General features: G+C 37.9%; 1 protein-coding gene and 1 long non-coding RNA gene across 2 annotated transcripts in view; both read left to right on the forward strand.

Moving 5' to 3' along the window:
• The window catches only part of LOC146407209 (uncharacterized), a 266,633-nt gene that overhangs the window by 68,056 nt on the left and 185,559 nt on the right, over positions 1–13,018 (forward strand). The window contains exons 2-3 of the long non-coding RNA XR_014842060.1: positions 7,408–7,602; positions 7,679–7,856. This is a non-coding gene — a long non-coding RNA (uncharacterized LOC146407209). The remainder of the gene's footprint in view (positions 1–7,407; positions 7,603–7,678; positions 7,857–13,018) is intronic.
• Positions 9,336–10,321, forward strand: LOC100523420 (olfactory receptor 1N2-like). The gene is given in 2 exon segments (XM_021082226.2): positions 9,336–9,375; positions 9,378–10,321. Coding segments are annotated over 2 exon segments (951 nt in total). The 5' UTR covers positions 9,336–9,368.

The following is a 13,018-nucleotide window of genomic DNA, read 5'->3' on the forward strand; positions in this document are numbered from 1 at the left end:
CGATTCTTGAGAATGTTCCATGAGTATTTGAGAAGAATGTGTATTCTGACATTTTTCAAAGAACTAGAACAAACAATCCAAACATTTATATGGAACCACAAAAGACCCAGAATTGCCAAAGCAATCCTGAGAAACAAAAACCAAGCAGGAGGCATAACTCCCCCAGACTTCAAGAAATACTATAAAGCCACAGTCATCAAAACAGTGTGGGACTGGTACCAAAACAGACAGACAGACCAGTGGAACAGAATAGAGCACCCGGAAATAAACCCTGACACCTATGGTCAATTAATCTTTGACAAGGGAAGCAAGAACATAAAATGTGAAAAAGAAAGTCTATTCAGCAAGCATTGTTGGGAAACCTGGACAGCAGCATGCAAAGCAATGAAACTAGAACACACCCTTACACCATGCACAAAAATAAACTCCAAATGGCTGAGACTTAAATATAAGACAGGACACCATCAAACTCCTAGAAGAAAACATAGGCAAAACACTCTCTGACATCAACATCATGAATATTTTCTCAGGCCTGTCTCCCAAAGCAATAGAAATTAGAGCAAAAATAAACCCATGGGACCTCATCCAACTGAAAAGCTTTTGCACAGCAAAGGAAACCCAAAAGAAAACAAAAACACAACTTTCAGAATGGGAGAAAATAGTGTCAAATGATGCAACTGACAAGGGCTTAATCTCTAGAATATATAAGCAACTTATACAACTCAACAGCAAAAAAACCAATCAATCAATGGAAAAATGGGCAAAATACCTGAATAGACATTTCTCCAAGGAAGATATACAGATGGCCAACAAACATATGAAAAAATGCTCAACATCGCTGATTATAAGAGAAATGCAAATCAAAACTACCATGAGATACCACCTCACACCCGTCAGAATGGCCATCATTAATAAATCCACAAATAACAAGTGCTGGAGGGGCTGTGGAGAAAAGGGAACCCTCCTGCACTGTTGGTGGGAATGGAAACTGGTACAGCCACTAGATACCTTAGAAATCTATACATAGAACTTCCATATGACCACGCAATCCCACTCTTGGTCATATATCCGGACAAAACTCTACTTAAAAGATACACATGCACCCACATGTTCATTGCAGTACTATTCACAATAGCCAAGACATGGAAACAACCCAAATGTCCATCGACAGATGATTGGATTTGGAAGAAGTGCTGTATATATACTCAATGGAATACTACTCAGCCATAAAAAAGAATGAAATCATGCCATTTGCAGCAACATGGATGGAACTAGAGAATCTCATCCTGAGTGAAATGAGCCAGAAAGACAAAGACAAATACCATATGATATCACTTATAACTGGAATCTAATATCCAGCACAAATGAACATCTCCTCAGAAAAGAAACTCATGGACTTGGAGAAGAGACTTGTGGCTGCCTGATGGGAGGGGGAGGGAGTGGGAGGGATCGGGAGCTTGGGCTTATCAGACACAACTTAGAATAGATTTACAAGGAGATCCTGCTGAATAGCATTGAGAATTTTGTCTAGATACTCATGTTGCAACAGAAGAAAGGGTGGGGGGAAAATGTAATGTATACATGTAAGGATAACTTGACCCCCTTGCTGTACAGTGGGAAAATAAAAAAAAAAAGAAAACAAAAAGACAACTTTCAGAATGGAGAAAATTTTTTCAAATGATGAAACGGACAAGGGCTTCATCTCTAAAATATGCAAGCAACTTATCCAATTCAACAGCAAAAAAGACAACAACCCAGTGGAATAATGGGAAAAATAATTGAATAGACATTTCTTCAAGGAAGATATGCAGATGGCCAATAAGCACATGAAAAAATGTTCAACATCCCTGATTATAAGAGAAATGCCAATCAAAACTACCGTGAGATATCACCTCACAGCAGTCAGAATGGCCATCATTAATAAGTCCACAAATAACATATGCTGGAGGGGATGTGGAGAAAGGGAACCCTACTGCACTGTTGGTGGGAGTGGAAGCTGGTACAACCACTATTGAGAACAGTATGGAGGTACCTTAGAAATCTATACATAGAACTACCATATGACCCAGCAATCCCACTCTTGGGCATCTATCCGGACAAATCTCTACTTTAAAAGACACATTCCCCCACATGTTCATTGCAGCACTATTCTCAATAGCCAAGACATAGAAACAACCCAAATGTCCCTTGACAGATGATTGGATTAGGAATATGTGTTGTGTATATACACAATGGAATATTACTCAGCCATAAAAAAGAATGACATAATGCCATTTGCAGCAACATGGATGGAACTAGAGAATCTCATCCTGAGTGAAATGAGCCAGAAAGACAAAGACAAATACCATATGATATCACTGATAACTGGAATCTAATATACAGCATAAAGGAAACTTTCCACAGAAAAGAAAATCATGGACTTGGAGAATAGACTTGTGGTTGCCAAAGGGGAAGGGGTAGGAGTGAGATAATTTGGGAGCTTGGGGTTAATAGATGCAGATTGTTGCCTTTGGAATGGATTAGACATGAGATCTGACTTTGTAGCACTGGGAACTATGTCTAGTCACTTATGATAGAGAATGATAATTTAAGAAAAAGAATGTATACATGTATGTGTAACTGGGTCACCATGCTGTACAATAGAAATTTTAATTAATTAATTAATTAAAAATAAAATTAAATAAATAAAACTTCCATAAGACAACCCATCCCTCAGAAGATACGATGTCTCAAGTCAGATTCACGTAGTACTTTCCTGAAGCAGAGGAGACTTAAAAATATTAACAAATTTTAATACATCTTTAGCAATACACTTATGCTTAGTCCAGCCAAAACCAAAAGCCTGGACACATTTATTGCAGAGATAATTTGTTGGACTATCTCTGTGACAGCATGGATTTATTCCTATTTTTTTTCAAGAATGAAAACCACTAACCACATGCTAATAGTTGGGGGAGGATTCTAGGGTGCCGGAAGCTGAAGTTTGTGCACATAATTACTAGTCCATAAAAGCATAAACCCATCACTTTGTCAGAATGAGAAACACAAAAAGATGACCACTCTGGAAATGTATTTTTCATATGTTCTGTGAGGACCATCAAAGAAGCTTGACAATGAGAAGAAAACATGACTTTTAGGAACAAAACAATGCCATTTACAAAAGCTTGGATGGAAATAGAGACTGTTATACTAGGAGAAATAAGTGAGAAAGAGAACAAAAAATGTCATATGATATCACTTACCTGTTTAATCTAAAACAGGTTGCCGAGGGGGAGGGAGTGCAGTGGTTGGGGAGCTTGAGGTTAATATATACAAACTATTGCCTTTGGAATGTGTTAGCTATGAGATCCTGCTCTGTAGCACTGGGAACTATGTCTAGTCACTTATGATGGAGCATGATAATGTGCAAAAATAGAATGTGTACATATATGTGTAACTGGGACACCATGCTGTACAGCATAAAAAAATTGTATTGGGGAAATAACTATTAAAAGTGATAAAACAACTAGTAAAACAAATTAAAAAATAAATAGTAAAATATGGCATAAATGAACTTATTTATGAAACAAAGAGACTCACTGACATAGAGAACAGACTAGTGGTTGCCACATGGGAAGGGAGGAAGGGAGATAGACTGGAATTTTGGGGTTAGTAGATGCAAACTGTTACACTGAGAATGGATAAGCAATGATATCTGATTGTACAGCACAGGGAACTATATCCAAGCTCTGGGGATAGAACGTGTTGTGAGATAGTGTAAGAAAAAAATGTATATATATGCATATATACATATATATGTGTGTGTGTATGTTTGTGACTGGGTCACGTTACTGTACAGCAGAAATTGGAACCGCACTGTAAATCAACTATAATAAAAATAGTTAAAAAAAACAAACACTATGGTACTGGCACAAAAACAGAAATATAGATCAATGGAAAGGTAGAAAGCCCAGAAAAAAGCCCATGCACATTTGGTGAACTAATGTATGACAAAGCGGACAAGAACTTAGAGTGGAAGAAAGATAGTCTCTTCAAAAAGTAATGGTGGAAAAACTGGAAAGCTGCATGTAGAAGAATGAAATTAGAACTCTAATACCATACCCAAATATAAACACAAAATGGATTAAAGACCTAAAAATAAGGCCAGATATTGTAAAACACCTAGAGGAAAACATAGGCAGAATGCTCTTTGACATGAATCACAGGAACATCTTGTTTGATCCACCTCCTAGAATAAGGTTCTTTTTATTTTTTAAATTTTTTCTTTTTAAGGCTGCACCTGTAGCATATTGAAGTTTCCAGGATAGAAGTCATATCAAAGCTACAGCTGCTGGCCTATGCCTCATCCACAGCAACGCAGGATATGAGCTGCTTCTGTGATCTACACCATAGCTCATAGCAATGCCAGATCCTTAACCCTCTGAGTGAGGCAAGGAATTGAACCCACAACCTCATGGATAATAGTCAGGTTTTTAACATGCTGAGAGACAATGGGAAATCCAGTAGGTTTTTGTTAATCAACTATTTTATACAGTAGTTGTGTGTATGGTATTCCCACCCTCCCAATCCCCCCCAGTGGTTTTCCCTTTGGTAACTATAAAATTGCTTTTAAATCTGAGAGTTTGTTTCTGTTTCATAAATAAGGTCTTTTGTATCATTTTTATTCCATATATACATGATATATGATATTTTTCTTTGTATGAATCAACTCTTTCAGTATGATAATCTTTAGATCCATCCATGTTGTTGCAAATGGCATTATTTCAAGTTTTTTAATGGCTGAATTATATTCCATTGTGTATATATACCACATCCTCTTTATCCATTCCTCTGTTCATGGACATTTAGATTGCTTCCATGTCTTAGCTATTGTAAAGATTGCTGTGGTGAACATTGGGGTGCATGTATATTTTTGGTTTTCTCTGTACAGATGCCCAGGAGTGGGAGCATATGGTAGTTTTAGATTTCTTTTTTTAAGGAACTTCCATACTGTCCTATATAGTACTTGCACCAATTTTCCCTCCCACCAATAGTGTAGGAGTGTTCCCTTTCCTCCATACCCTCGCCAGGATTTATTGTTTGGAGATTTTTTGATGATGGCTACTCTGACTGATGTGAGGTGGTAACTCGTAGTTTTGACCTCCATTTCTCTAAAAATTAGTGATGTTGAGCATCTTTTCATGTGTTTTTTGGCCACCTGTCTGTCTTCTTCGGAGAATTGTCTATGTCTGTCCATTTTTTTGCATTGGATTTTTTTGACATAAAGCTGCATGAATTTTTTAATATATATTTTGGGGATTAATCCTTTGTCAGTTGTATCATTTGCAAAGATTTTTCTCCCATTCTTTGGGCTGTCTTTTCATTCTATTTATGGTTTCCTTTGCTGTGGAAAAGCATTTAAGGTTACTTAGGCTCCATTTGTATATTTATTTTTTTTAATTTTCATTATTCTAAGAGGTGGATCAAACAAGATATTTCTATGATTTATGTCAAAAAATGTTCTGCCTATGTTTTCCTCTAGGAGACTTATAGTATCTGGTCGTATGTTTATATCTTTCATCCATGTTGGGTTTATTTTTGTGCATGATGTTATGGAGTGTTCTAATTTCAATTTTAGGTGTTCCTGTGGTGACTCAACAATTAACAAACATAACTACCATCCATGAGGATGAAGGTTTGATCCCTCACCTCACTCAGTGGGTTAAGGATCTGGCATTGCTGTGAGCTGTGATGTAGGTCACAGATGCTGCCCATGTTGCTGTGGCCCTTGTGGAGGCTGGCGGCTATAGCTCCAACTGGACCCCTATCTGGGAACCTCCATATGCTGCAGGTGCAGCCCTCAAAAGACAAAAGGACAGACAAATTTCATAATTTCATTTTTGCATATAACAGTCCAGTTTTCCCAACACTATTTATTGAAGAGATTATCTTTCTTCCACTGTATGGTCTTGTCTCATCTGTCATAGACTAGTTGACCATAGGTTCTTGGGTTTGTTTATGGCTTTCTATTTTGTTCCACTGACCTATATTTCAATTTTTATACCAGTACCATACTATTTTGATTACCATAGCTTTATAGTATAATCTGAAGTCAGGGACAATGATTCACCCAGCTCCATTTTATTTCTCGGAATTGCTTTGGCTATTCAGGGCATTTTGAGTTCCCATACAAATTAATTTTTTTTGTTTGTATTTTAGGGCTGAATTCATGGCATATGGAGGTTCCCAGACTAGGGGTCAAATCAGACCCCTAGATACTGGCCTATGCCATAGCCACAACAACATGAGATCCAAGCCACATATGCAAATTATACCAAAGCTCATGGCAATGCTGGATCCTTAACTCACTGAGTAAGGCCAGGGATTCAACCTGTGTCCTGATGGGTGCTAGTCAGATTTGTTTCTGCAGAGCCATTTGGGAACTCTGTCAATGCTGGATTCATAGCCCACTGAGCAAGGCCAGGGATCGAACCTGCAACCTCATGGATGCTAGTCAGATTAGTTTCCACAGATCCACAATGGGAACTCCCACATTTTAAATATTTTGTTCTAGTTCAGTGAAGAATATTCTTAGTAGCTTGATAGGGATTGTACGGAATCTGTAGATTGCCTTGGGTAGTATAATCATTTTGACAATTTGATTCTTCCAGTCCAAGAGCATAGTATACTTTCCACCTCCTTTTGTCATCTTTGATTTCTTTCATTAGCGTCTTATAGTTTTAAGAGTATAGGTCTTTTGTATCTTTAGGTAGGTTTATTCCTAAGTATTTTGTTCTTTTTGATGTTATGGTAAATCTGATTGCTTCCGTAATTTCTCTTTCTGATCTTTCATTGCTTGTACATAGATATACAACAGATTTCTGTGTATTAATTTTGTGTCCTTCAAATTTACCAAATTGACTGATGAGCTCTAATAGTTTTCTGGTAACATCTTTAGGACTTTCTCTGTATAGTATCATATCATCTGCAAACAGTGATAGTTTTTCTTCTTTTCCAATTTAGATTCCTTTTATTCACTTTTTCTTCTCTGATTGCTGTAGCTAGGAATTCCAAAACTATAACCTCTATATATATTGGAAAGACAAAAATATGCAAAAATCTCCAAAATAAAACTGTTGTAATTTTGGTTTATTGCCTTTAATATTTATATCAAATAGACAAAACATCCTATTATAAAAAGACAAATATATTAACAGGATGTTTCAAGGAATAATTACTATGTTTAAAAGCCATACAAAACTAATATTCAATCCTACTGGTGACCAAAGACATCCATGTTAGAACAAGGAGGTTATTTTGTACCTGTGAAATTGTTAATGATTTAAATCAACATGGTACTGGGACAAAGTATGATGGTTAAATGCATGGACTCTAGCTGCTCTATTCTTTCTTCTATCTTCCTTCCAGTGTGCAGTTCACAGTCAGGAGATCCCAGGAGGCCTACTGGTCAGGCTGAAATGCACTGTATCCTAGCAAGAGGCTTCAGAATTACACTCCTGAGACTCACATCTGAGAGTTTAACCCCAGGGAAAGAGGGCCCTTCCATCCCCTCCAGGACCCAGGCAGAACTGGCTGCAGAGCAGGATGCACAGCCACTCTGAGGTTAGCTGTAATGAGCACTTTGGGGGACGGTGTCCTAGGAATATTTAAAACTCTAATAAGACTCCTGTATTGCCAGGCCTAATAAAGCTTGGGAAAACATGTCATGCACTCTGGGTGTTCCATTATCCCTGGACTCAACAGACCCCAAATTTACTGAGTCAGAAAATCCAGGGAGTTCCTCACTGTGAGTTTGCCTTCCACTGAAGAGGACTGGAGAATCTGAAGATGCCCCAAACTGATCCATAATCTGACAGGTGAGAATCTGCAAGGGCAGTTTACACACACACACGCCACTTCATTCCAAGCCCAAGGACTAGGCAAAAGTTTCTAGGGTATATGATCTTAGTGTCTGCCTGTGGTCAGAAGTTTCTCTATGATCCAAAGAACAAATACATAGATTACCAAAATATTCACAAAATCTTAGGTCAGAGCCAAAATTAAATGACCTCTCACACCAGCTTGCTCTTACTCCAGGTAGAACAGAAAAGAATGGCTATTTTCAAGCTGAGAGAACCAGAACCTGATTCCTTTTCCCCTTTTTTTTACTCTAGTGAAAAGTAAAATCGAGAAGTTAAAGTAATAGCTTAGGGGGAAGCCACAGACTTGGATCAGACATACATTCAGTTAAATCTCATTCATTAGCTATCTGCTCTTGATGCATGAAATATCTCTCAGACTCAGTTTCAATGCTTGCAGAATTTTGGAGGACAATAATACCTACTTCATTTTTCTGTGAAGAACAAAACAGTGCCATCAAGGTATCTGGAATATAGCAAGTGTCTACAAACCAGTACAGATAATGAGTAGGTCCATGAGACCAGGTGGATTGAAATAGTTTAGCATGAATGCAGGTACAGAGGGAAAATGGGAAAAAGACAGGGCAAGAGAGAGAGAAAGATGTAGGGGCAGATATTGCACCTCGGCCCTGTTTGTGGAGGGGAGATTCTAACAGAGGATGGGGAGGAGCAGACATCGCAGGTGCTCCCTGACCTCAGCACACATACCCAATGCTCCCAGTTAGGGACTGTAACTTAATGGGTGGGGTGAAGTTCTAGAGATTTGGGGGGTGCACAAAGAAAGGAGATGTTCTGGTCCTATTGTGTGTAGGGGTGTTTTGGAGGAAAGGCAGTAGGAGAGACCATGCATCTCATTTTTTTTCTCTCTGTTTGCCTTTTCGAGAGCTACTCCTGTGGCATATGGAGGTTTCCAGGCTAGGTGTCTAATCAGAGCTGTATCCACCAGCATAAGCCACAGCCACAGGAATATTAGATTTTAGCCACCTCTTTGACCCAAACCACAGCTCAGCGCAATGCTGGAACCCACTGAGAAAGGCCAGGGATCGGACCCACAACCTAATGGTTCCTAGTTGGAATTTTAACCACTGAGCCATGATGGGAACTCCACATCTCCTTTTTAATTGGTAAGGATAAATGATGTTCTCATACTTGCCTTTAAGGATATGCTCAATACTCACCTTCAGTTACCTACATGATTTTTGTGGTAGAACTGACTTTTTTTCCAGCATCCTATTATAGCATAGAAAGCACTGTTCTTTTTGCATGGGTATTATTTTGCCTGTTCACCAGATGTCCCAATTATATTTTCTCACATTCCTAATGAAATCTAGGGATTCTCATCAGCAAAGTCCATTCATTCTTTTTTTTTTTTGTCTGTGGGTGCAGAGATGCTATCTATGAATAGATCTAATATTTAAATGGTGACATAAAGAAGGGTTTTATCTGAACACATAGAGAGAACTACAAGGGATGGGAAAACAAATCAGATGAACCAAACCACTGTTTCAGACTTCATCCTTCTAGGATTCTCTGAGAACCTAGAAGAACAACCTTTCCTATTTGTCACCTTCCTGGGCATATACCTGGTCACTATCATGGGGAACTTGCTCATCATCCTGGCCATCATCTCTGACCCCCACCTCCATACACCCATGTACTTCTTTCTGGCCAACCTATCATTAACAGATGTCTGCTTCACTTCTGCCTCAATCCCAAAGATGCTGGCCAACATTCATACTCAGAGTCAGACCATCTCCTATTCTGGATGCTTTGCACAGCTATACTTCCTCCTGATGTTTGGTGGCTTTGACAACTTACTTCTGGCTGTGATGGCTTATGACCGCTATGTGGCCATCTGCCAGCCACTTCGTTACAACACAGCTATGAGTCCCCAAGTCTGCGCACTAATGCTGGGCACATGCTGGGCACTGACCAACTGTCCTGCACTGGTGCACACACTGTTGCTGACTCGTGTGACCTTCTGTGCCCGCAAGGCCATTGCCCACTTCTATTGTGATCCCAATGCTCTGCTGAAGCTCGCCTGCTCAGAGACCCGCATTAATGAGCTGATGATCATCATCCTGGGCCTGATGTTCCTCACTGCTCCCCTCACACTGATCGTCCTCTCCTATGTCCGCATTTCCTGGGCTGTGTTTGGCATCTCATCTCCTGGAGGGCGGTGGAAGGCTTTCTCCACCTGTGGTTCTCACCTCACCGTGGTACTGCTCTTCTATGGATCTCTTATGGGTGTGTATTTACTTCCTCCATCAACTCACTCTGCAGAGAGGGAAAGCAGGGCTGCCATTCTCTATATGGTGATTATTCCCATGTTAAACCCATTCATCTACAGCTTAAGGAACAAAGGCATGAAGGAGGCTCTGCGTAAACTCTTTGGCATTCGGAAAGCATTCTTTTTGCAGTGATGACTTATCCTGGTATCTTAAAAATCCCCTGCCCTCAATCATGTCAATGATGCCACTACTCTGAGATTGATTTTAAGGGAATCAGGCAACACTGAGGGTTGTAGAAAAAAGGGCATTTACATTTCTCTGCTCAGCTGTGAAATGAGATGTTATAACGAAGACTCTTTCCTGACCACAGTGAAGAAATCATTACTAAGAACAGGATGCCATTCACCACTTCTTATTTCTAAACCATAATGTTAGTCAGAGTGAACTAAGGTATTCCGTGTACACTCTATAGTCAAGTCATTCTGCCTTGGGTACCATGGGACATGGTAAAGGATGAGAATATAAACACATATTGAGCATCTTTGTTCCTCATTGTTATTCATATCAGTTCTTCAAGATAGGCTTGTGGAAAACTATGACTCAGAATGTGAAATAACTTGCCCAAACCTGGTAAACTTAATTCCAGTCCTCATTCTATTTCTATTACATCATATTGTAAAAATCATGAGACATCGTGAGTGATCACAATAGGAGAATAGAAGCAAATTAATACATAATTCATGATATTTCCTTAATATTTCATTTCTTCAAAATAAAAACACTACATTCGTTATTGGAATGGGTAAATGAAAAGAATCAATATTTATGTGTGTCTTCTGTGTGCTGATTTTGAACTAAGTATATGATTCACTCTCTTAATTTTTTTCAAAATATACCATAAAATACAAAATGATAAATAAAGTATGCTGGAACTTTTAGGACAATGATTTGATGAAAAGCAGTCTGGTGGAAAGTGTTCTAAGAAGTCACAAAGCTTAATAAGTGGTTGTTTTCTGCAGTATTATTTCAGGTTATTATTTTCTTTTTATCTCTAGCTGTTTCAAAACTTGTAGATATCTTTAGAACCCAAATGAAATTTGGGGATTGGCACAGAAAACATTCCAAGTGCTACTAAGTCACCACAGAATGATAAAGAAACATCTAGACAGATCTCTTTGAAGTTTCAAGATCAAATTCATCCTCCACCAAGTTTTCCAAAAAGGAGGGTGTGATACTTTGATGTATTATTGTACAAAACATCTTGTTGTTAATGGAAGAGTGTTGCACCTGCCTGCATTTCCCTTTAACATTCTCCCTTTCACTCTTTGCCCTTTCTCCTGGATATAAGGGTTGTGAATAATGAGACAACCAGGGAAACCAGACTAGACCACCTGGACTTGAATTCAGTTACTTGACCCTATCCACAAGCAATCTCCTATAGCAATTTCCAGTTCAGAAGCAAAGGGGAAAATTTTTATGTCTGTTAGTATTATTGCTCTTTGTCTGAATTCATTTTCTTCTTCTAATTAGATCCTTGTCCTATAGTCACCCAAGTACAACATGGTATTCACTGTATGTTGAGTCACTTTTTTTTTCCCTTATAGTAGGCTCTTCTAAAGATCCCTATTGAATCCCTAGTTCCTGGAGAACTCAGCTAAAGGTGATTAAAGCCTTAACAAGGCACACAACTGACTTTGTAAGTAAGGTTTATTCTTCTACAGGACCATTTGCACTCTCAAAGGTGAACTTTTCTGACTAAATGCATCCCAAATCAATAATATATTCCTGAGTCAAAAAAATTTTAGGTGCTCCTAAAATTTAGGATATAGCATCCATTTCTCCTTTTGTCATTTTCTCAACATCCTCTGCACCCTTTGAGACTAGAACATAAAGGGGATATTGTTTCATCAGAGAGAATGAGTGGGAAGAGAAAAATATCTGTATTCTAAATAAGGGCTTCATAAATAAAAAAAGTCACTGGTGCTTTGCTTTTTTTCCAGAAGTTATATGTGCATCACCTCATGTTTTAAAATCTATGATCAATATTTATCACGTTTTAATCATGAAAAGTGTTTCTTTTATAAATGAAAATTTAGAGACTTTATGTCATGTCTATGAATCCCACTGTATCCTGTGGAAAATATATATCAATGAATAAATTCTGAGAATGGAAATAGAAATTTACATAGTACAGAATAATAATGTAAAGACTTTTGGAAATAATACTGTCTCAAATTTGTATTTGAGAATGCTGTTAAATATTATAATTGCATTGAAATGATAATAATTGATACTGTACAGAGGTAGGTAAGGGAGGTACTCTCAAATACTACTGGCGATGGGAGCATAAATTCACTTCCAAGAAATAAATTGGTCATTCACAGAGCATATTCATACCCCATGACCTACTCTTTCATTACCAGGAATCTGATCAATGAAAGAGCAAAAAAACATTGTCAACATTTTATGTATAATGATATTATAGAAACCACCCAAATTTGGTCACTGGGGGGTTTGTTAATTAGATAATGGTATGTTAATGGGATGGACTACTGTATGGGGGCTTTCCAATCATTTGATAATATTTATTTATTTTAACTAAAGTACAGTATTTGAGTATGTATTTTTAGCACAGACTATTGTTAACAGGAAACTCATTATTCCTGAATTCGTTATAACTTCATTATTCATACTACTTGGACTAAAAAGAAACTTGAATAAAGTACAATAAAATATTAAGGGTGATTCTTCCAAGATGATGGAATTGTTTATGATCATTATGTTCTTTCTCCATGATCCATTGTCAACTTGTATTTTTCATAATTAATACTACTTTGATAATCATGAGTTTAAGTATATTTAACAGCTTTATATTGACTAATTTTAACC

This window comes from Sus scrofa, chromosome 1 (assembly GCF_054392235.1).
Source record: "Sus scrofa isolate SSC_HxYL_T2T_F1_AM1 chromosome 1, Sscrofa_HxYL_maternal_Yorkshire_Landrace_v2.0, whole genome shotgun sequence".
Lineage (NCBI taxonomy): Eukaryota > Metazoa > Chordata > Mammalia > Artiodactyla > Suidae > Sus > Sus scrofa.